Genomic DNA, 23,756 nt, shown 5'->3' with positions numbered 1-23,756 from the left:
TCACCTGTGCAGCCTGAGTCCTTTGCATCCTCTGTTGCATGTTATTTCCTCCAGCCTGAGGAGACAACCTCTGGTGATCTCCTTTTTATGATTGTCAAAATATCAACATGATATTAGAGAGTCACCATAGCATGCTGAATTTATTACTACTTCCATTATGGCAACTTTCTTCTGTAATCAAACATTAACTTTAGAGTTTCAAAAGTAGAAACAGGGCAAAATGCAAATGCAGTAAAAATAAAAAATAAAAAAATCCCCTCCTCAAGCAACAGAGAAAAACAAAGAGGGTATAGTTCCCAGGAGTATGATAACTGCTGCATCCTTCTGGAAGAGAGCCAGCAAAAGCATTTGCACGTCTTCGTGCTGCAACTCACTTGCACACTACACTTTTTCCATCATTAGCTTTGTCTAACCCCCTTTCCCATGTCTCCAGGCACTTCTGTCAGCATTCAAATGAATCTATGTAAAACAAAGATTAAAAACAAAACAAAACAAGAACAAGAACAAGAACAACAACAAACACACACAACATGCAACTGGTTGGCTGCCCAGAACAACAGCACAGCAAACACTGGTGGCTGTGTACCTTACATCAACTGCAGGTGAGATTTGGAAAGCAGAGCATGTGCTCCTGTAGCATTTGCCCACTTCTGAATGGGCTCTTCCTGATCTCAGTGCTCCACTTCTCAGCATGGTCCTTCAGTAGCTGCAAGCACAGTGCGTGGGATCTCCAGTAGATACTACGATAAATCATACAGAGACCACCTGCATCTAAATCTGCCAGAGAAAATGCTCTTCTGAGATTCTCAATGATCCTTTCTTTGAAAGAGAGGCAGCATGGGACAGATGTGTGAAGCTGTACCTGGTGCCCCGGGCAACAAAACAGAGGTAACTCATCTCTGCACTGAGCCAACTAAATTTATGAGAACCCATGGTGTATATATTAGCCTGCACAGCAAAGGTACCATAATCTGTACCCAAGTGGTATCCAGCTAAAGAGAAACCTAAGAACCTACATATGCATGAATGTACTATTTAATGTTATATGCATTTTGTGTGGGTGCCATGAGGCCTTACCTCCCATGTCCTGTCATGATGTCCCCACCCCTTGGGAATTAACTAGAGCTAGGAAGGGGATGAGGCAAGCACGGGCTGCCATGGGGCTATAGAGTCAGGGGTGGAGTTAAGTTCCTCCACGCAAACAGGTGTGCACAGGTACTGTGAGCTGCTGCACCAGAGCAGAAGATACCTCCCCAAGCTCCATGCCAGGGGAGAAGTAAGTAATGCCTCATAATGTCAGTTGGTGGCTAACCCTAAAATCACACCAGTGCAGAGATGAGTGATTAGGAATTCAGTGCTTTTAGAAGTTGTCCTGGACAGGCAGGTCAGACTGCCCGGTATCTCACAGCGTTGCACAGAGACTAGAGATACCTGATGTGTCATTACTGCTCTCATGAAATGAACAGGCAAATGGGACCACACCACTTAATCCGGTGGAGGAACTTGTCTGAGCAGGCCAGAGGAGCACATTTAGATTCTTTACTTCCTCACCACAACTAGAAGATAAAGGGAAAAAGACTTTCAACCAGTCCTGCCAGGACTAGTCAACTTGGAAGGTTATTTTTTTCCTTACGCACATCTGGGCCTCTACAGCTTGGCTGGACATGTGACATCCTTGAAACATTTTGGTTCCACCAAGTTGTTGGGTTACTTGGGTAGGTTTTAAAAGCCTGAGTGAGACATGCAGCTCCCCTTCTCCCTGCTCATTTATCAGATCCTCGCTGTGCCTAGCTCTGTCTGCTTCAATTTATGCCTTGCTCTGCTCTTTCCCTGCTGGGTCTCATTTGCCCAGCTTTGCATGGAAACAAGATCACAGGGAAGAAAAAAGAAACCCTGGTTCAGCCCTAACTTGGCCGGGAGGGGACCAGGGCTCACGCACAGACAGAGGAAGCCCTCGTCTGGATGACTTGGCCTTACCATCTGCAGGCCCCCAGGCAAAAAAAAGTGTCCTGAAGATGTGAACAGACAATATATGTTCCCAGAAGAGCTTGTTGGCAATGTCCTTACAATCTTTTATGGCCTGCAGTACCAGACTGATCCAAAGCAGAAACACCTTACCCTACGTGAGGTGAGAATTTGCCACCCAGTTAGGATCACACCAAAAAGCACAGAAAAATCTGCTATACACAGATTATTTATTTATTTATTTTGAAGGGGTTTTGTTGAACTGTATCTCCTGTGCCTTAGCAGCCACAGCTCCAAGTGGTACAGAGGAGCTGGCCAAAATGATGTGCAGAGCGGCTGTGTGCACCATTAGGGAAGGAACAAGCCTCTGGCAGTCCTCTCTTCATCAGTTTTCTGTCCTTTTCATTTTGGGCAGAGAGTTACCTCGATATATGAATGTCCTCTTACTGCTGCTGATAGCTGGTAGCAGGCACACTTTAGGGGCGGTGAGGTTTTAGCTAGCATGCAACTAAAAACCTCTGTGTTGCAATTTGCAGCACATGAGCTTGTTCTAGGGAAAACTTTCTGTTATTCATTTTGGAAGTGTTGCTTTTTTTTTTTTAGTTGGTAAAAAGCAAATACAGATTTTTTTTGCAACATTTTGTGTATGTGTGAAAGAGAAAAATCTTGGCACTCACAGCCTTTCTGAGCAAACAATGTGAGATGAAGAACTTGAAAATGAAAAGCCCTCCCAGTTCCCATCCCTTCTCCAGCTTGTCCTTGCTGGGATAGTGCTCATTCTCTGCCAGATAATACTATTACCACAGACTTCTTGACACTCTTTTTATTCCCAATGTGCAATTTTTGGGAATAGAAAGCCACCAAATCCAAGAAAAAGAAGAGACTTGATTTAAGAACTGTGTGCCACCAATAGACTTCTCTCATCTCTGCTGCTGCTGGCATCTATGGTGGCTAAAAGAGGAACAAAGATCAGAAATCCAATTTCCTTGTCCCTCATGTTTCTCCTTGTGTCCTCCTGGCTTTTCTCTTGGCTTGGGCAGTGAAGTTGAGATCCTTTCATTTCATTGGTACTGATAATCAACTTCCCTGTTGTACTCCTACCCCTGCAATTTTTATGCCTCAGACAATATGTGGGCATTGCTTATGTAGTTACAAATAGGTCCTCTGCATTGTTTCATTTAGTACCTTACGATAGATTTTAATTTTAAAAGTTTTAAAGAAAAACAAGAATAAAACTAGTCTCTACAAAAGTGAAACACTCACATTCCCCAGCGCCCTGGCACTGAGCACAACGAGGACTGTGGCAGGGTTGTGGCCAGGTTCACATTTTGCTGGTGTTCACCACATCACCCACTGGTGGAGTTCAAAGGGCATGCTCCTAATGGGGGAAGTTAATAATTAAGCAGGGCAATCCCCATGCTACAGCTGCGATGCACAGCCGTGACGGTGTGACGCCCAGAGAGGTGCCGGATGGGGCTTCCTGTGTGGAGACCCACGGTGCCGTGCTGTAAGCCAGGAGACGAGCGAACAAGAAATGTGCGTATTTGCCATGGTGAGCAGTCCACGTGGTGTGCTGACAGCTTGGTGTACACCAGGATTTGCTGTGCTTGGGGGAAGATGGGAGCTGACCGAAGCACGGTGGTGTTGGGACAGTCCTGTGAAGGCCTTGGGCCTCCTCCTGGTGCTCAGAGCTGAGACTGTCCCTGCTCCACATCCTCCTCTGTCCCACAAGCTTCACAGGGCCTCACAGCCTCCCTACCAAGACCAGGTCCTCCCTAAAGTGGTGTGTGGAGGCCCCTGGCCAGCTCCTCTCCGAGCGCTCCCCTCCCACCCACCTCCACCAGAAGGATCTCCCTCCGCTCCCCGTGGAGGCCAAGAGAAACACAGCCTCTGCACAGCCGCCCGAAGGCCTGCCAGAAAAGACTGCGTTTGTTGTTGGGATCTTGGAAAGCAAATCCTCCCCCCGGCTCCCTGCTCAGATGTGGTGCTGATGTTTACGCTGGCTGGGCCCAGCAGGCGGGAGGCCTGCAGGTTGTGCATGCCCAACCGGGGGGACTTCATGGGGCCTGCGGGGCTGGGGTCCCCAGCAGGTCCCCAGTGCCTGCGGGTGCCTTTGAAACTCCTCAGCATAAGCAGCTTTTTTCGAGAGAGATGGCTAACACGGCCCTGAGCAGTAATTCCTGCTTGCAGCGGTTGCAGAGGGAGACCTCAGACTTTCCATTTGCTTTGGCTTGAGACCGCCCTGCAGAAACACGCCAAGGCAGAGGAAGGGAAGCACTAAACACTCCCAGTGGGATAAAATCCTGGGGTGGCTTGTGATCTTAATTCCTTTCTTTGCAAAAGAAACAACACATGGTGTGGCTAAGTGAGCCTTTCGGGTTAGACATATCTGGATTTCTTCTCTCCTCGGCTGCCAAACCCACATCTAGCCCCACGAAGCTCCCTCCAATATGTCATCAGTAACAGCTTTTACCTACCTCACCATTTTATGCAACGCCTTTCTTCCAAGTGCCTTTCTTCACTAACACAATCCTACCTCTCCCAGGTGAGTCCCCTACATATGTGTGGATTTAAGGCCATACAAGCACGAAATTTGTCTTTCGGTTTACTCAACAATCTTATTTCAGAGTGCCATTGAACTTTTAGAAAGAGCTCAGGCATTTATAGAGCTTTTGTCACTCCAATAAAATCTGCCTTGAAAAAGACTTTACCTTAAAGCATCACTTTTCCTATAGTATTTTCTATTCACAGCTTTGTTCACTGATCTGAAGGGTATTTGCCCAGAAGCAGGGATGTCTCTATTGCCAGAGTGCTTTCCTGCCGTGCTTGTTTCTCATCTGGAATCATAGATCTCTGTGATATTAGGGGAAAAAACATCAAGTCCACAACTTCAGCATCATAAATGGAGAACAGTAAGTTAGGGCATGAGGTAGGATCCAGCCTAGCAGCTCAGCTCCTTAGGAAACAACCCAGCCACTCAAGAACCAGTCTTTGTACCACTGTGGAAGCCAAAACTAAGGAAAATGGCATGAATGAAGTTGTTACAGAAGATTGCTTTTCAAAGTTTAGGACATTGAGTCAGTACATCCTTGGGCTACCATGCACACCACCTGATATTTGTCATAAAATAACTTGTCAGACTGGGTGTCAGAGAGATTGCTTTGCTCCAGCAGTAACCTGGGTATTGCTTGGTGCTTTCTTTAAGCAAATAGTGTTTGTCTTTCACGTTGCCTTTACAGAATCACAGAATGGTTGAGTTTTGTGCTGAATTGCTGCAATGCCCAGCACCAGCATGCTGGGTGCTACCACCCATCCCTGCTCCACATCCTGGTGTCTGCTCCCCTCCTGATCCCAGGGGACCCAGTGGGGAGGGCAGCTGTGGTGAGGCCATGGGGTCAGGGCATGGTCCTGTGCTTCACAGCAGGACAGGATCTTTTCCGTGCGCTCCGAATCACCCTCTGACTTTATACAAAGAAGCCTAGCCACTGGTGTTGGTCTCCTTTCTGTGCTCTGCTTTCCTTTCTCGTAATTGCTGAGGAAACAGAGGAAGGACAAAGATCTTCTGGCTGGCCTTGGGCTTTCTGCATCACTCCGGGAAGCCTCAGAAAAAAACTGCTTGGAGGTTAACAGCACTAGAAGAATTAAGGAGACCTAACTTATTACGGTGAGGATTAACACTGAATGCTACTGTCTTTGAATGACTCAAGTCTGAGGATTAACAGTACAGGTTTTCTTCTGTTAACACTTAATATATAATGGGCAGTCCTACCCCTGGCAGGGCTCTGTGGCCTAATTCCACTTAATAGCTGAAAACTCTGGCTTTAGCCTTGGTGATTGTCCTCCTACATCCACCATTCCCTGAATCCACCGCTTCGGGCAACTCATAACCCTCCTGGTTTCACCACCTGGTTTCAAACCAGCTGCAGGGAGCTCTGTGCTCATCCAGCATCACCGTGCTGCACTGTGTGACCCTGGAAAAACATCTCCCTCTCCAAGTTTCCCTTCCCAACATTTATCCATCTTGTTTTACCTAGATTGTCAGCATTGTATTACCTACGTCGGGTGCTCTTTCTCCCACTGCACCTGTGCTTCACCTAGCAAATATTGTCAGCAAAACAGGGTGTGCTACACATCAGTGGTTGTTAGTTGTCTTTAGATCCATGCCACTTTGTCATCAGTTATGGTTGCATCTCTTGGTTATACCTTTGAAACGCTCAGTAAACTCTTGCTTTTTCTTGTGAATATTAAACTCAATTAGGTTGCCCTCTTGCAAACATCAGGAGAGTCTAATGGAATGACTAAATGATCCTGCAGACAGTCAGACAGCTGCACTGCGTGCTGGTGCTTGCTTCTTGCCTGTTGCAGATGAAAGCTGCCTCTGGGCAGGGCTGGCAGGGGCAGTTTGGCATCTTCAGTGAGATGTGGTGGGCAGAGGCTGCTGCCCACATGCCCCAAACCAGGACCTCCGGCTGCAGCTCTGGGCAGGAGGAGGAGGTGAGCTGAGGTCTGAGGGGACCAACCCATCCTGATGGTGGTGGTAAGCAATAAGCAGAGCCCATGTCCTCATCCAAAGCCACTAAAGCAAGGGAGGACATCCCTCATAACAACTAAGGCCCTTGTGGCACTAAGAAACAGCCATCAGCACGCCTGGATGTGCAGTTCCACAGGAGCTTGTGAATGAGCAGGGAAAAAAGGGACGGGAGTGCTTATCATGCTGTGAGATACAGTGAACAAATCTGGGGCGGGAATGTGCAGAAGGGGCTAGACATTTCTTACGCTGATTTAGCTGAATAAACGCCAATATACTGTGAAAGCACTGTTAGAGATGCTAAGATACTGCAATCTGGAGGTCAAAAGTGAGTTTTCTTAACAGCTCACGATACAGCGGTTTAGGACAAGACATGAAGAATAGCCTGTCCTTGTAGCTCCTGATTTCCCAGAACAAACTGGTAACATTTAAGTCCTGCACGTCCCAGTTCCTAAGGGAAGCAAACCTAGTTACAGGCACCCCTCAGCAGAGATGCACGAACTGCCGTGTCCGATGTGGGGTTAAATTGATCACACACAGCCTGAGCGCGTGGCTTCACAGCCACCAACACCAACCTGCCTCCTGCCCCAGCCCCACCACCACTCAAAATGTGACATCTCCTCCTGCAGACCCTGTACCGTGGTTTTGGGGTGGGCAGGACACTGCCAGGACACAGCCACAGGGTACACCTACACCCCAACGGCTCAGGTGCAACCTCAGATCTTCCTTTGGGCTTGTTTGTCACCCAAATCTAGCCCTTGATTTCTTCCTGACCTGTTTAACACTGCTGTGGCTCATGCAATATAAAGGTTAATTATTATTTGCAGCTCATTTGTACTTGCAACAGAGATCCTTGCCACGAAGGCCAGGAGACTTATGAAAAGGTTTTGTCTCGCAGACTGTCTCATTGCTTCTGGCTAGAAACTCCAGTACCCTAAAAACGTGAGAAGCCTACAAGTCACGTTTCATCACCTACACCAAATCTCCTTCCTGAGCACTAAAGGGGATGTTTTCAAAGCTCTTCAAAGGGCTGATGACGGGCTTCACTCTGCACGTATGCACCCAACAGGTGTGATGATTAATCGCAGTAAAGGGAGAAAGCAGTCACTCCCTGTGCTCTTCAACAACTTCACCCAAAGGCTTTTCACTATATGAAGTGTTCAGCCGGTGTGCCTGCATACATTTACAGAAGAAGGTCCACAGTGGAGTGCCACCTCTATTTGCTTTAGTGAAATCTGCCCTGCATTCATGCCTTCCCACTGCCATGAAGAAAACCTGGCAGCTTTCTACTTTTAAAAAAGAAAAAAAGTTAATTGAGAGATGAAATAAGCATCGAAAAGGTATTTCTCTCTCAAAATCAAGATAGAGAGGGAAGGGTTAAGCGGTTTCAAAACAAGCTGGGCACAACTGATGTCAGATTTTGTCTTACAATGGCATCTCTCTGCCTTCCCAGCAAGCAGTATATGAACTGCTGGGCTTTGTATTGTTCTGTGGACAGCAGAAGACGCCACATATCGAGGAGAGAGCAGTTTTTCTCACTGTTCGCAGTTAGCTGTAAGGTCTTGTTTGTTAAATAACTATGGAGGAAAAATACCATCTGAAACTCCAGAAAAAAAAAAAATCCGTTTCTTTGTGCGCTTGAGTTTTGTCTCCAGGCTGCCTTTATCTGATACAAACAGCAAACCTGTACTCTGCACCTTCCTAGTACCACGGTAATTATGTATGGCCCCAGTCAGGTTAAAAGGAAATCGGCATGGTGAAAATTACGTCTCTTCTTCCACTTTTCTGGAAACCTCTCCTGGGCACTCAGAATGAGAGAGACAGTAGAGGAGCAAAATAAAAAATTCCTTAGGGCTTTTTTTTTTTTTTTCTCCCCAAGACTACAGTTATAATAAGTTTGGGCAGAGTTAGAGCAGGGACCCGTGACAGCAGAAAGTCAGCAGAGTGCAAGTGGATATGTGATGCTGAACTTTCTAAAACAGACCTGCTGGCTGAAAATCAGCCTTATCTTAGCCCCCCTCAGCCTGCATGCCTTTCTGTTAACTGAAAGCTCTCTGAACAGGCTCCATGCTCACTGTCCGTACGTTTCCCACCCATTTCTGTGCTCTGAGTGCAGCAGGCGAGGCAGGGAGCCGGCAGCACTGCACTGGAGCAAAACCAGCTCTGTGCAGCGTTTCCAAGTTCAGGACAGGTCTGCTCGTCATTTCGTCTAGGCAAGCAGTACCAAGCTGCAATGGTTTTAAACCCCCAGCTAAAAGCATGACCAGAGTTACTTTTACAGCTTCTCCATAGGAAAGGTATGAGAGAAGTGCCCTCCGCCCCGGCACAGGATGCTGGCAGCCCCGCCGAGCAGCACAGCGAAGAAACGCGAGTGCTCACCTGTCATCAGCGTGTAATAGTTCGGGTAGGAGAGGCTGGGGAAATCTGGGGTCATGTAATCCACCTTCACCCCCATGTTGACGATGTTCCGAAAGCCCGGCAGAGCCTCCAGCTCCTTGTCATCGATGTAGTCGAAGCGAAAGCCGTCGAGCAGGAACACCAGCAGCTTGCGGCGGGCAGCAGCGATGGAGAGGAAGGCGAGGAAGGAGAGGACCACGGCGAGGACCCTGCGGCTCCCCATGGCAGGCAGCGCCGCTGAGACCGGGGCCAGGAGTGAGGGATCTGCGGCAGCTTTGGGGCTGGACCTGGCACCGCTGTCCTCCCTCCCGCTTCCACCGCCTGTGTTAAAGCTACAGCACTGCCCAGCGTGTGCGGGGGCGGGAGGTCGCAGGTTAATTGCAAACAGATGATTAACTTGGAGCCAGAGGAGGAAAGAGCTCCGTGTCTCGCCGCCTTGCAGCGATGGGGAAAGCAGCGCGCAGGGGAGTCTGCAAGGACCTGTCCTCTGCACGCGCTGTGGGGCTCCTCCAGCTCCTAAGTCTTTAACAAAAAGGAATAGTTTGCAGCACTACAAAACAAATTATGTGTTTGTTTTCTGGCTGTTGCCACTACTGCTGCTGGTAAGAGCTGGGTGGTGCAAAGTTTCATGTTAATGAAAAGTTGTTTGCGCTTTCGTCACGAGCCGGCACCAGGTTCTTCTGCTGCCAGCCACAGGGGCAGAGCTATACCTCCACCACGCTGCCAGCGTCTGCTATAGACTGTAATTACATGCTGCCTCACTTTGCTTGCATTTCATTTGCTTCTCCCAGGTAAAAGCAGCTCGCAGTGCTGCGTTAGCCCTGGAAGCGTGGAGGACCCACCTGCCAGACCCTGCCAGGCTGGGGAAAGGGTAAGGCTTGCATTCCTCAGCCCACAGAAGAGAAGCAGCCCCAGGGAGGCTCATCCATCGTGGGGACGTGCCCCACAGATGCTGGCACCTGGGGAAGGTTGCAGAGCTGGCCGCCCTCCAGCCATGAGGAGGTCAGGCCTTCTGCTTGCTCCCCACAAGGCTCCCGGCGGCATGTCCAGCCTGTCTGCTCGCCCGGTCCAACGCCAGCTGAGCAAGGCAGCCTTCGGCCTCCCTCGAGGCCTGCCTCCCTGCCCCAAACCAGCACTCGCACCTGTGCAAAAGGAGGACAAAAAGCACCCAGGTGTTACCCGAGCTGTGCCTGTACCCTGGACTGACTGAACGAACCGTCCCTTCCCTACACCCTCATCATCCTGATGCTCCGGGGTCCCTGCCGCTCGTGCATCGTTCGCCACGCAGCAGGAACACGGGACCTCGAGGCACGCAGCTGTGCTACCAGCTCTTGGCTGAGCCTTAGTGGGCTCGCCCTGCCCCACGCCTGGTCCCTGGGGCCATGTAGCCAGTCGCCAGGAGAAGTGTTGGTGGCTGTCCCCTGAAACAGGCTGAGCCTTCCTGGTGGTGGCTTGCCATCTCCCACCTCTCTTTTCAGGGTTTTATACCTCTTCCATTAGCATTTACATCTCGGAGCCTTGTGTTGCTAGCTGTTATCATCTTGGCAACTTTAGCTCTCTGTGTTTTTACTTGTCGTATCTCGCCTGGCGTATCTCGTTGGTGTGTTTTCTTACAGTGCAGCTGCAGTTTTCTCAGCAAAACCAAGCCAGGGTCACACAGCCAGGGCAGAGGCAGCTGGAACCAGGGCCATCGGTACCCGTGTGCCCAAGAGAAGGACAGACGGACTCGTGGCGAGCTATCACCAGTGCCTGCTCTGCTGGTACAACAGCAGGTCCTGGACCCCCAGCCCATCTGCTGGAGCAGACATCACCCAGGTGAACAGGGCAGCACCACAACTTCTGGGGTTCAAATCTTCCAGTGGTGCAGGGCTCTGGCCTCTCCAAAGCAGGCTGCCCATAAAAATACCACCTGCTTATCTCTTTCCTGGTGCACAGGATCCTTCAGGATATTTGCCAGGCTGGGAGAAATGCCACAGCTCTCCAGAACTGCAAGCGTGCCAGCAAAAGGCAGCACATCCAGCCCCAGATGCCAGACACAAGGAGCTTGGCTTGCCACAAGCAAACACAAATGATTAAGAAGCTATTTTACCTTGGCATCTGTTTCAACTTGTTGCATGTTCTTCTGTCATGCATTTAGGGTTTTTTCTTGTTTATTTTTTTTTTTTTTTACCCTGCAAAAGTCACTGGTGAGGAACTTGTGATTTATTTTAACTGAGGCAGGCGCCAGCATCACCTCGCTGCAGCAGCTGGGGATGGAAGAAAAGAACTGGCATCGTGCAACAGGAGATGAAAGCGGCAAGGCTGCTCGAGCGGGGCAGCTGAGCTGCGTGTCACCGGCGTCCCAGTCCGTGCAAGGTTGCATCCAGAGCCTTTCAGCCACCCGGGGGGAGGCTGCAGCTGCGTGCCGGGCTGGCAGGCGATGTGATGGCCCAGTCAGGACCGTGCGTGCTGCACGTCGCCTCCTTGCCCCAAGGGGATGCGCGCGTCCCCTTGTCTCCTGCTGCCCCTCCTCACCACCAGGCAGGACGGGAGGTGGCCCAGCAAAACCTGTGCTCGGGGTGAGGACTTCTGCTGGTGCTTACTGGGCAGTGTCACAATGGCAAAGATTGTCTGTGATGGGCGCTCAGCCTCCCGCAGTCTTGGCCAAGCCGCCAAGTGCTAATTTACCACGTGCATATGTAGGTTGAACGAACTCGTAAACGCGTCCAGCAGTGGGGAGGGAGAGATGGTTGTGCATCTCTTGGCAAAGCCGTGGGAAGGTTGATGTTGACATCTTGGCTTGCTCTCTGATGGGTGGCCTCTGGGCTTGCCAGCAGGGCTGAGCAGAAGAGCTGCTGCTGCTCATGCAGGGATGGGATAATTAAGGGGAGTGAATCAGGTATTCAAGCTGGACTCGCACCCTGAAAAGATGATCAGATTTTTGAGGTGGTTAGGCTGGGCTTCCATCACAAGGTGATGCAAAGATATTATTATTTCATAGCATTAAAGAAATAATGTCTTCCTTTCAAGAGGGTTGTAATCTACCGGTTGAGAGTTCCTAAGGGAAAGCTCCACTTGGACCAACATAGTGGCACGATGAACAAGTGGTGCAAGGTACCTCAACCTGAGGTCTGCCTTGGGAGTTGGAGATTCACAAGTTTCCACTCAACAAATAACAAGAACATAAGGCCTGAGAGGGGTTAAAGACATAGTGAGCCATGTAACCATGACGCCTTACAATACCAAATTGTGTTTTGACAGACAATTCCCCTGAAGAGTGGGACCAGAGCCAAGCAGTCTAGCTTGGCAGAGACAGACCCTAGCAATACATTTCATCCCTGCCAAGCAATGTTGATTTGCTTTGGTTCACATTCATTTGTAAGCACCCTGTCTGCACAAAGCCCCAGATGGCCTTGGAGACTCCAGCACAACAATATTTTGAAACAGAAGTTCTTACAAAAGCTACCAGAGCTCGAGCTGGAGTCCAGGGACAGCAGTTTGCACAAGTTAGCAGTTATACCATGTTTTGGAAGAAGCGTGAATACAGGAAAGAAAATCCCTAAGCCCTATTTGTGCATGAGGAGATACCCCACTGATCAAAACTTTGTTTGTAACAAGATCCTCAGCCACTTAGGCTGCTCAGGAAATCCTCTTGGCAAAAAGCAGGTTTTCATCTTTGGAAAACTGCCTCCAGTGCCTGTGAATCTCTGATTTCTTTTTGTCCTGCTGAAATCACAAGCATGGTGATCGAAATGAAAGCGCGTTCTCCAGGCTCACGCTGCTGGTTCAGCCTGGCTGGTCAGATGTGCCAGCTGCCCTGCAGTGCTGCTTGGTCACTGCTCTTACGTTCAGAAGCAAACACCAGGACAAAAGCTGCTAAAAGCAAAACACTGGAGAATCTAGAGGGGAAAACTGTCCTTTCTCTTCTAGAAGAAGGACGAGAAAGCATGACAAGACTCGCTGTCTTGTAATTCCTCTTCATGTCCCGTTCTTCCCCCAAACAGCAGTAGTTAAACAGTTTGGCCAACACAGCCTGACCTACTCGTTTGGTTGCTTTTTTTTTCCTCATTAGCAAAAAAGGCATGGCCACCTCCAGACAAAAAGGCCTTGAGGGGAATAATAAGTTGCTTGTGTCTCTTTGAAGAAGAGGTAGAGGGTTTGTGCCTGTCTGAAGTTTTAAGGTCAGAACTCTGCTTGAGTAAGGTCCTTCTTCCTCCCATCCCCACCAAGCCCAAACTGAAAACATCACAGCTGGTACCAGCTCCTCTGCTGGCTTCAAGAGAAAGCCTCTGGCAGTACTTGTATCTGCCTTCGGAGCCGACAGAAGGCCTCACCTTGGTGGAAATTATCTGCTGCAGAAGTTTAGTACTGCTGGTTGCAAACTCATAATTTGCCATCTCTTTGTAGGTTGAATGGTGGAAGTCAGCTTTATCAGTCTTTGCTCCTGTGCCGTGCCTTCTTACCAGTGCTTCTGTGTGGAGGGGCCCGTTAGGCAAAGCATCTGCTGCTCCATCGGACCTTCATGAATGATATTTAACACAAAGTCTGTTATTTCTGCAATCTTCTGGTGTGCAGTAATGCAGTCATGAGGAATTTGAGGTGCAGGAAATGGGTTGCTCTTATTGTCAGTCATGTACAGATAGATACAGTAAAGGAAATCACACACTGGCTAGCTGTGGAGCATTTCAAAGCTAGAAACTCCAGCTTTCCTGGAGAAAAGTGGTAATCTTTCTCAGCTTCTTGACGAACAGTTCTCCTTTAACCTATTTGGCTGGTATGAGACTTACCTTACCAGAAGCATCCACACACTGGGTAACAAGTACATCAGACCGGGACTGTGGCGGCCCTGCTGGACAGCTAGGCCCTGGTCAAATGTTTGAGTGTCTCAGCCCAGGTAATCACGATGTTAGGAGAGCAGCCCTCCAGACCTCCTACTCCCCCCTTCCCTGAAATAGTCACAAGTCATATGAATAACTTTGCTATTTGAGCCCAGTGGGCTTAAACTCACTACCCAGTGGGTCTGTGACACTGGAAAGTACAAAGCAGTTCGGGTCAGAAGAAGCTGAGAAGCCTGCACCAGGTGATGGCAACTCATGACTGATTCAGCAGAAGATCAGCTCCTCCCTCAGCCGTGTCTGAGCACCCAACTGTCCAGCTCTGGGAGAGGGTATCTTAGCCACAGGCTGAAACCAGTCTCCATTCCATCGAAAATATTTCAGTTTTGCTTGGATATCAACCCATCTCCACCTCCAGTACCTCCCTGACGTCTCTAACGCACGTCCCTGCAACATCATTACTTAATTAGCCCAAGACCGTGCTTGCCTGCACTCGGTGCTTTGTAACGCACAAGTTTTTACTGTGTTGAGGAAACCTTACACAAGACAGCTCTCTCTGTTGAAATCACCCAGTAGGGTTTATTAGATGGCGAAAACAGATGGCTGCTTCTGAGTAACTGGATATTGAGCTCTCTGCTTGCCTCTGCTCTCTGGTCGCTCCCTTGGATGGTGAGGGACCGTGGCAAAGGGTTTTACTGTTGTGCCAGAAACAGGGATTAGCATGCAGTGGTTCAGGTGGGGATGGAAACCTGGAAAGCTAAGCAAATTAATCAAAATCAGTTAATTTGTTTAGTATAAAAGATAAGCCATCATCAGCAAAATAAAGTCTGTGTTACGTATCCTGCTGTGCCGTGACACTAACGTGCTCCTAATGGCACTGAGCTCGCCACATCCACTCGCATCTGAGAGGCTCCTCCACGAGAACAACAGGGTATTCTGCACACCCACCCGCGTCCTGCACACCGGCTTCTGCCAGAGTCTGACCTCATTTGAAAGGGTAAGCTCGAAGTCTAACAACCTGACAAGTCATCTACTGTTAGCCAAGTGGAGACCTGTTTCAGCTAAGTATTTGGATTTTAGGTTTTCCTTTGAAATGAGGAGTAATTTGAGAGGCCAAATATTTGGCAAATTAGTGCTTGTGTGCCTACCTTCCAAGAATAAAATAATATTACATGTTTGATATTTCTGGTACACTTCTAAACTGAGCACAAAAGAGACTTACAACATTGGCTTGAACTTAGTACAGGTACAAAGTAAACTATCTGGGGCTAGCATAAAATGCTATTTTTAAACTCCCATATACTTTGCATTTGGCATTTTGCACGGCCTGGAGGTTACACAGAGTTTGGCTATAACTCCTGACATCAGTGACTGGAAGCCATGGGAGTTTGGCTCACGGCATACCATATCAATGAAAAAAGGCTTTTATTCTGACCGTGGTTACTGAAGCCAACCTGAGATTATTTATAATTCGCCCCCAAAGGCTGAGCTCTGCTCCGCTGCCCGTGCTACCGAGCAAGTTGCGGCCTACAGCTGCCGTTGCTTTTGCCATGTGCCACTTCACTGCTGTCATTTCAGCTGTCATATTTCTGGTGGCTTCGGTCCCGGCTCTTGGTTACTGTAACTCACGCTTCAGCACGTGCTCGTCGGAGGCGGAAGCTCTTACCTGGAAGGCAGATTAAAGGCTTGGCTTGCAACAGCGATGGGTCCCTGTTCCTTATCTCCCTGCCCGGTGAGTCACCTTCAGAGAATTCGCGGTTTTACAGTCCCACCTGTGTTCTGGGCAGGGCGATACTCACACAGCAGCCGCCTTCCAGCAGATGGTGTTTCTCTATCAGCAAGTTATAACTTCTCCAGCGAAGCTGGATCTGCGCCAGGTCTCCTTATGGGTAAGGTCTGTCCCCAGCCACCACCAGTAAGGTGCTGGAGGAGGACAAGGTCATGTCTCCACGTGAGGGTAATGCTTTCACCCGCTGACTGCTCTGCTTAGGAAATCCTAAGGTGTAGTTCAGGGTTTGAGCCCGTCTCAGTGCGGGCAGGACACAGCCTGGGACAGGACCTTTACCTAGGAGAGCCCTCAGCCCTGGGAGGAGCTGATGAGATTCCTCCATCCAGGCACTTCTGAGGAGTCTGTCTGAGATAAATTGCCCCGATTCCCATCCCTTTTATCTCTGACTTAATGCAATCCAAGAAGACCTCAACAGGACTTTAGTCCGTCAGTAGGGACTTTGCATTCGCAATGCCATGTCCACATCCCATTTCTGAGGCGCCCCTACTTAGAGGCTTGAGGTCACTGCTCTTTTGCCACTCTCGTGAGACTTATAACCACATCTCCTAATTCCAGTGGTGGAGACAACCCAGCATGTGACATTCTGCTCTTCTGCATGTAAGCATTTTATTACACATTGGAGTGAAGCCTCCTCTTTATTTTTCCTGCAATCTGTCCCAGGAAGTCCCAGTGTGGGGTATCTTCTTTAAAGCTCTGACATAAACTGACATAAAAATGCTCTTCCCTTCGTATGGACACCCTCAAGTCAGTATGTTTGCAACTGACCCCACCTTTCCTAGAAACACCTGAAGCTCCCCCCTCTTACTCCTGCTGACAGGAGAAGGAGGAAACCTTGCGTGTCTGCCCTTCTTGCTCCGAGATGGACTCTGGTTTGCCCATGGGCCTTATGCACACAAACAAGCAATCAGAGAGCACAGTTAAAGCCCAGCTGCCTTTGCACACTTCAGCCTGAAGGCTCGTCCCCTAGAGTTTACTGCTTCTGAGTTGTTTGCTTTAGCAGAAATGACAAAGAGTTAGGGGTGTCCGTAATTTCAGGTGGCACTACAGTATCCTTTGAGAAGAAGCTCTGATTGCCCACACTGAAGAGAAATGAAAAGTAGGCAAGTCTCCTCCTTGGGCAACCACCTTCCCTGCAAGTCCCAGGGCCGTGGTGCTTTGTTTTCTTTCCAGCTTCAAGACCCTTCCAGCAGGATATGCTCTTCTTCTGGGTCTCCACCAGCAGCATCTCTTGGGTTGCTCAGGGCCTGCCAAGGGAGTATTTTATCCCCTCCTTCATTTAGCCTGAGTGGCACGGCACCCTGCAGAGGTCTCCAGCTGGCAGGTGCTTTGCATGGCCCAGTTAAAGCTGCTGGCACAGCGCCGTTTTTGAGGAGGAAGATAAATTACTGGAAAATTAGCTACTGCTGGAATGACATCCTTATGCTAAAAATAAGGAAACTTTCATTCATCAGCTCAGTGTAACACAATTGAACACTGACAGGCCAAGCTGCCTTGACTGAATATCTTTGCTTTTTAGATTTTTTTTTCTTTTTCAAAACTATATATATATATTATACATATAGATTATGTCTATATATATAAGGTATATACATAGAAGTTATATATATATATATATATAAAGTGTCTCTGGTTCTAGAGGCTGAAAAATTGACAGTTGATTTCCTGTTTGAGTGTAAGTCCTGTTCACTTGCTAGGTCTCCCCTGTTTTTCAAAACACAAAACTAATGGTGAAAAGCAGCAAATATTTACATGCAAAAATCATTAGTCACATAGCACTGAAAATGGTTGAAACATTTAAGGACATCTTTCTCCTTCCTACCTCTTTCCCTCCAGTGGAAGAAGAGGACACCAAAGACTGTCTTGTGGTTGCCTCAAACCCTGTAAAAACTTTTCTCTTCCATCATTCCTCTTTTAACACCAAAACAAATAGCATATGCAGAGCAGGCATCCTGGCCCAAGGACATGCTGTTCACTCTCAGTGGAAAGACATAGCAAAGTGGTGGCTATCCTGCGTTAAATACAATATCTCTGCTGCCTGGCTGACCAAAAATGAGCTGAATGGCATCCCTGCTGCCTACCCAACACAGCATCCCTCTCTGTTGATCCGAGGGCTTCTCTCCACAGAGAAGTTCATCTTTCCCTGAATTTGTTTCCACCTTGTTTTGCTGGGGACGATCACCATCTCTCCCAGTGGTCCAGCACCAGCACTGTTTCCACCTTGCCTGGCTCCAAAATCCAAAGTATGGACTGCTCCTCCTTTACCAGTCCCCTGGGACAGATGGATGCCAGCAAAGCTTTCTGCCTGATATGTTTTGATAGCACGCAGTTTATTTTCTATATTTTCTCTCCCAACTTTATGTGCTAGTCCACTGCGTGGCAGCAACACAACAACAACCAAAAATCCCCTCCCCCCCCCAAAAAAAATCCAACAAACCAAACCAAACCAATTAAGCACCACCACCAAAAAAAATAAAAAACCTGATATTTCCTACAGCAATGTCAGCTGCTGGGAATGGACACCATGTAATGACTTCCAGGGCCAATGACCTGGTGCCTCTAATTCCCAGTAAGGATTTAGTTCTTTTGGCATGGACAACACATGCAAAACCCTGCTCTGATATCCCTCCCGGGTCTCCCTCCCGGTTGCATGGGGTAGAGTTTTTAAAAGTGAAAATACGTGGCAAAGTACTTAGCCCTTTCAAGGAAGTTTGGAGACAATGGAAGAGAACCTCATACCACGTGAGCACTGAATGTGGCTGCCCAGCTTCCAGCAAGAAGGCAATAAATCATCTCCCGAACACCTGCCATGGGCACCAGATCACCACAGAGAAGCTATTCTTCTTCTGCCACAACTGCCCATTCAAGATGCACCACGGCTGCTAATGCATTTAGCAGCTGCAAGAAGCATTTGAAAAACTGTATCTTTTTTTTTTCCCAAGAAATAAGGTTACGGGCTTTTTTGCTCTCCTTGTTTGGAGTTCAGCTTATTTTGCTCAGCTCCTACACAGCTGCCATTTCCCCACCTGCTGGAGGCGGCTGCACCCGCTGAGGGGCAGCAATCCCAGGGCAAGCGGGGCCATTTCCATCACTGCCAGCGGGAGTTTAGGGGGTGCTTTAATGGGCTTGCATTAATGCAACACCAGCTCAGTTCTCCCCAATGCAGACACCTCTCACCTGATGTGCAGGCAGCTCCTGCTGCCCCTTGCCCAACACCACATCGTCCCCAGGTGGTCTGTCATGCTCAGCACCTCCAGCATCCTTCAGGGCTCTCCTCAGTGCCGTAGGGAAACCTGTACAGCAGCAGCCATGAGAAAGCATGGCAGTTGCTGGTGGGATGGTCACACAGATGGAGACATCACAGGCTTCGGAGCTGCAATACCGAGCTCTTACACACAGCACAGGCCACCAGGATACCAGCTGGCTGTTTCCACCCATGATAACGCTTCCATGGGCTTAAATCCTGTATCTGCATAGAAAAAGCATTGTGTCACTGCCAGTTCTGTAACATCTCACAGCCATAAAATAAGCCCCTGAGCTCCCCAAAGGAGCCCTCGTCCCCTGCTTCCCAGCACAGGAAAGCAACATGGTCTTGGTGTGAGAGTCAGGACCCCGGGGCTTCTTTCTGGCATAGGAAGTGGAAGGAGGATGAATGAGCCAACTGGGGAGGGTCAAAACAGCCCCGGGAACAACCTACCATCTCATGGCAGCCAACCTCATCCATGGGACACCAATAAGAAGAGCTTGTGAAAGCTTTTTCCAGGTGATCGCTTTTTCCTAAAGCAAAAGCTGTTCCCCAGTTTTGGTGAGGAGCTGCCAGCCTCTTGCAGGTGGTGTTCCCAGGAGGGATCATCATCTCGTCCTGCCATCCCAACCCACAGGACGATGGGGAGGGTGGAAATGGGTCAGGACATCCAAACGCCAGCCTTCCTACCCATGTGAACAGCTGGTTTTCATTTCCAGCTAAGCAGCTCCGTTCCAGTTGTGCTGGTGAAGGAAAAGGGAAGCAGCAGATCCTGAACCTTGGCTTCATCCTGGGTAGCCCGTGGGCATAAACGCCAGACTGCTCGTGCAAGGCTGTTGCATTTTGTGTGGCCATTGTGCATCTGTCAGTATCCCTTCTCTCAAAACAAAAGCGTCACATAGCTTTTTGAAACATGAAACCAGAGGTGTTCATAGCAATGAAAAATGTGTGTCCCTAGATTATTTTGATTTAACGAACAAGGATTAGGAAACCCCAAAGCCTTGATGTTACCCTCGATGTACATTGTTCATGCCGTCAGCCCCATCCATGTCAATAACGGATGCTTTCAGCTGGTGCAGTTCCTCTGCAAATTTTGTTTTGCAGTGGTACTTTCTATGTCCCAAGACCAACTTTTTGCTATTTTGGTTTTACACTGGGGAAGCGGATAGCATATGATGTAAGGGCAGCAGAGAAAAATATCACTAATGTGGTAATGAAAGAAAAGAGAGGGACTGTATTTAATATAAACAGCAGCCATAAATGTAGACATGTATATACTCCGACACTGCATGAAGTAAAATATACCACAGCCAGAACAATATGAGGGAATACTTTGTCCTTAAATGGTTCAAAGTTATATAAAGTGCCTCCGTGTACTTTCCAGAGTGCAAGTGTGTACAGAGTAAATATTTCTGGTTGGACAAGGTGCCCTGTGCCATCTGAGCTTAACTAGGAGTTCCCTGGTTGCCTGAAACTCCTATTAGATGGGGAACCCGAAAGGAAAGACAGGGCTGCAAACTGTAGTGGCAGGGTGCCTGCAGTGTCACTGAGAGAAGATCTGCTCCGTGATTTCATCTGCCCCTTTCAGAGTGCCCAAAAGCCTGCTCCTGTGCAAACGCTGCCAGCTAGGGCTAGAGCACCAAGCATCCTCTTGCACGGGTCTCCCTCCCGGTTGCATGGGGTAGAGACAGCAGCGACACATTTTCCTGATGCTGCATGTATTCACGAACCTGAACCCTGTTCCTGCTTCTTTGGGTAAAGCACTCCTTAAAAGTAGGACACTTTGCCCATCCTGTCACAATCCAGAGGTCCATGGAGGGGCTGAGTCCATGAATAGCTTCTGAAAAACTCTGTAGGTCTCAGAAGTATCCATCTCAGGGGTGAGACAGACATTAGGGTGAACTGACTTGAGCTGGTGCGCTGGCTTTTGTGGAAAGATCTGTCAGCACTGAGGTGTGGATGAAGAAGATTAGCCCACACGAGAGGTGGCTCTCAAGCCAAAAATAACAAATCAAGGCACCAGCAAAGGGGTTTATTGAAGACCATCATACCAAATGATTTTGATGGAAAAAGTGCCTTGAAATCATATCCTATCATTAGGTGGTACAGCATCAACCATCTTCCTCTCTATAAGTGACTTCTACTGCTCAAGACCAGTCCCTAGTCTTTGCGATGCTTCAAAAGGAGGCGACAACAAAATAGCAAAGTAATTTGAGCTGGTTTTGTGACTTCCAGGCCATTTGTTCACTTACATTTTGAGCGACCCATTACTATTACTTTCCTCAGTAGTTAATGGAAAAAGAGATTTTCATGGGTTATGGGTCAGACCTACAGCCAAATCAGTAGACGCACCAAACCATCTTCCCCGTCACTGGCAGGTCGGGAGAAGCGAGGCTGGTTTCTCTGGGCTTGTCCACGCCGACACTAGATGTCAGCCCAAACACGTGAGTGCTTCTGCTCTCAGCTGCAGCCGGGTTCAGGCAAACCCACGGACAAATTGCTGTGCTGGCAACCTCCACCCGTGAGGGACGGGGCTCGCTGCAGACAGCCGCACCGTGGCTGGGCTGGTTTGCTGGCTCCTGCTGCGGGCTGCCTGGAGGTAAACCACGCAGATTTGGTGCCTTCCGCGTAAGTGTGAAGTGAAACTGGTGGCAGGGAGGTAGGACTGGCCAGAGCACTGCTTGCACTCAGTTAAAAGCTGGCTTAAAGCGTTTTCTCATCATGGCATTCCTGCCTTGGAGTGTTTTGCCCACAGGCACTGGTTACCAAGGCTGGTGTTGACCAAAAGCCCTACAAAGACAACAGAAACTGGCTGGGACAAAACAGCATTTCCTCTTATTTCCACCCTGCCTGGGAACAGAGGCAATTTCCCCTTCCCCTGTTTAGAAAACAACCTTCTTCCCCCATTCCCCCCTCGTCATCCCCATACAGCAGGCCAGCCTGGCGAAGGCTTCGTGCTCCTGGAAATTAGGGAATGGGGGTCCCGGCCTGCCGGAGGTCAGCAGCTGCTGTGTGCGGCTGGATCCACATCCCACTATTCCTGTCTGGCTCCCACGTGTGTGGGGCAGGCAGATTTCGTAACACCCCTGTCTTTCAGCATGGGGATTTTCAGCAAAGCGAGTGCAAACTATTCTGGCTCAGATGAATACCCGAGGCGCTGCAGCCTGGCATCCTGCTGCACATGGCCTGCTCTGTCGGCTTAGCTGCTCGGTGCTGCGTGTTTCATTGTCTGGACCCCTTCCCTAAAGAACAACGGGGTGAGCAGTAGATACAGTTTGTTCTTGTTTGCCACGGTGGAGAAAGAAAGTGGCAGCGCACAGGCTGCTCCATGAGGCGACTCATGGTAGGCCGTGACAGGGCTCGGTTGCAGGGGCGCAGCCTTGACGCCAGGTGGGAGGGCTTCTTGAATGTCAGCGGCTTGATATCATGCCATGTTTGCTGTTGTTGTTTTTCTGTTTTTCCTTTCCGCAGCCCTGCTCCTGGCCCAGATCCTGGCAGCACTTCATCACACAACGACAGTTGCCCCGGCCGCTAAAGGGGAGGCAGCAAGCAGCGCTGCCGTGGCGCTGGCCCGAGCTGCCACAGCACCCTGGGCGCAGGGGTGCACAGGCACATGGGTATATGGGTGGACATCCCACCAGGAACCCAGCACCCCTCTGCTCAGCTGCAGGCACAGGCATCCCACAGAACACTGCCAGCCATGAAGAAGCCACGTGCCACAAAAGAGCTCCAGCATGAGGCAGGAAAATATTTTTGATGGGTTCACTGTGGGCATCTGCAGCTTTCTGTTGGTCAGCTTTGGGAATGGAGATGAGTGTTAGAAAGTGAGGAAGTGGAGCCAGCAGGATGGGTGCACACACAGGGCTCATGCATTGGGAAGTGAAGGTGGTGGTGCCATCTGCCCAGGCACAGCCTCCAGCCCCAGCACTGCATGGCTCTGCCTGCCCAGAGACCAACAGCTGGGGGCATAAGAAGCCACGCTGCTCCTCTGAGCCAGTTTCCAGCTCTCCAAGCTCTCTGAGTGAGCTTGTGCTGCCTGCTCTGCTGCGCCTCAGGCGTAGCGGAGGTGCAAGAAAAACGACGGGCAGCTTACATCAGTGCAGCACCATCAGCTCGTACTTGTTTGCCAAAGCACTGGGTGCTCTCATTTTGATTATATTCTGTTCTGTAAAACTAAAAAGTTCCCCTCTCTTGGTGGCTTTATGCTCTCTAAATAGCTCTAGGACATTTTGCATCCCTAGTTTTACATTTGCTTGCTTGTTTCTCAAGCCAGTTCTTCCAGTGTCTCTTAAATCATGTCTACTGCTGTTTGAATCCCTTCCAGTTTCTTGCCATCTGTTCAATGCCAAAGCGATCAAAATGTTCAGGGTGCAATATCCACTATGATAAAGAAGCAGGAGCACGGTGCATCTGAAGTTTAGGGCCTCCCTAGTCAAACAAAATCAAGATTAATGCATTCTTTTGGCCCCTAGTAATTGTAACTTAGGTTTTTAACATACAAAAAGTACATAGGATTCCTACTGGTGAGCTTTAAGATCTCTTCTCCCTTCCCTTCCCTTCCCTTCCCTTCCCTTCCCTTCCCTTCCCTTCCCTTCCCTTCCCTTCCCTTCCCTTCCCTTCCCTTCCCTTCCCTTCCCTTCCCTTCCCTTCCCTTCCCTTCCCTTCCCTTCCCTTCCCTTCCCTTCCCTTCCCTTCCCTTCCCTTCCCTTCCCTTCCCTTCCCTTCCCTTCCCTTCCCTTCCCTTCCCTTCCCTTCCCTTCCCTTCCCTTCCCTTCCCTTCCCTTCCCTTCCCTTCCCTTCCCTTCCCTTCCCTTCCCTTCCCTTCCCTTCCCTTCCCTTCCCTTCCCTTCCCTTCCCTTCTCTTCTCTTCTCTTCTCTTCTCTTCTCTTCTCTTCTCTTCTCTTCTCTTCCCTCTTCTCTCTGCCATGTTTTTGTTTGTCTGTCTGTTTGTTTGTTTGTTTTTTCCATCTTCCCAGAATCCAAGGCTTGCACTTCTTTTGATCTGGGCATCCTACAGCCCAC

At 49.2% G+C, this 23,756-nt stretch overlaps 1 protein-coding gene and 2 long non-coding RNA genes across 3 annotated transcripts in view; 1 reads left to right on the top strand and 2 right to left on the bottom strand.

The window, feature by feature from the left end:
- The window catches only part of ENPP6 (ectonucleotide pyrophosphatase/phosphodiesterase 6), a 29,992-nt gene extending 20,735 nt beyond the window's left edge, over positions 1 to 9,257 (bottom strand). Inside the window, exon 1 of the mRNA XM_083834388.1 lies at positions 8,873 to 9,257. Within this exon, the coding sequence (XP_083690514.1) occupies positions 8,873 to 9,113 (241 nt within the window). The 5' untranslated portion in view covers positions 9,114 to 9,257. The remainder of the gene's footprint in view (positions 1 to 8,872) is intronic.
- A 104-nt stretch (positions 9,258 to 9,361) lies between these two features.
- Positions 9,362 to 13,203, top strand: LOC310898834. Its single transcript, XR_014583766.1, has 4 exons — positions 9,362 to 9,492; positions 9,682 to 9,761; positions 10,507 to 10,705; positions 10,826 to 13,203. It is a non-coding gene; the product is annotated as an uncharacterized lncRNA (long non-coding RNA).
- On the bottom strand, positions 11,655 to 23,335 carry LOC310898835. The gene is made up of 4 exons (XR_014583767.1): positions 19,188 to 23,335; positions 18,668 to 18,959; positions 13,204 to 13,387; positions 11,655 to 11,790 (listed from the first exon to the last, which is right to left on the bottom strand). It is a non-coding gene; the product is annotated as an uncharacterized lncRNA (long non-coding RNA).
- Between the last annotated feature and the right edge of the window lie 421 nt (positions 23,336 to 23,756).

This window comes from Anser anser, assembly GCF_964211835.1.
Source record: "Anser anser genome assembly, chromosome: 4".
Classification (NCBI taxonomy): domain Eukaryota; kingdom Metazoa; phylum Chordata; class Aves; order Anseriformes; family Anatidae; genus Anser; species Anser anser.
Note: the sequence above shows the minus strand (reverse complement) of the source record. Positions and strands in the feature narration are given on the sequence as shown.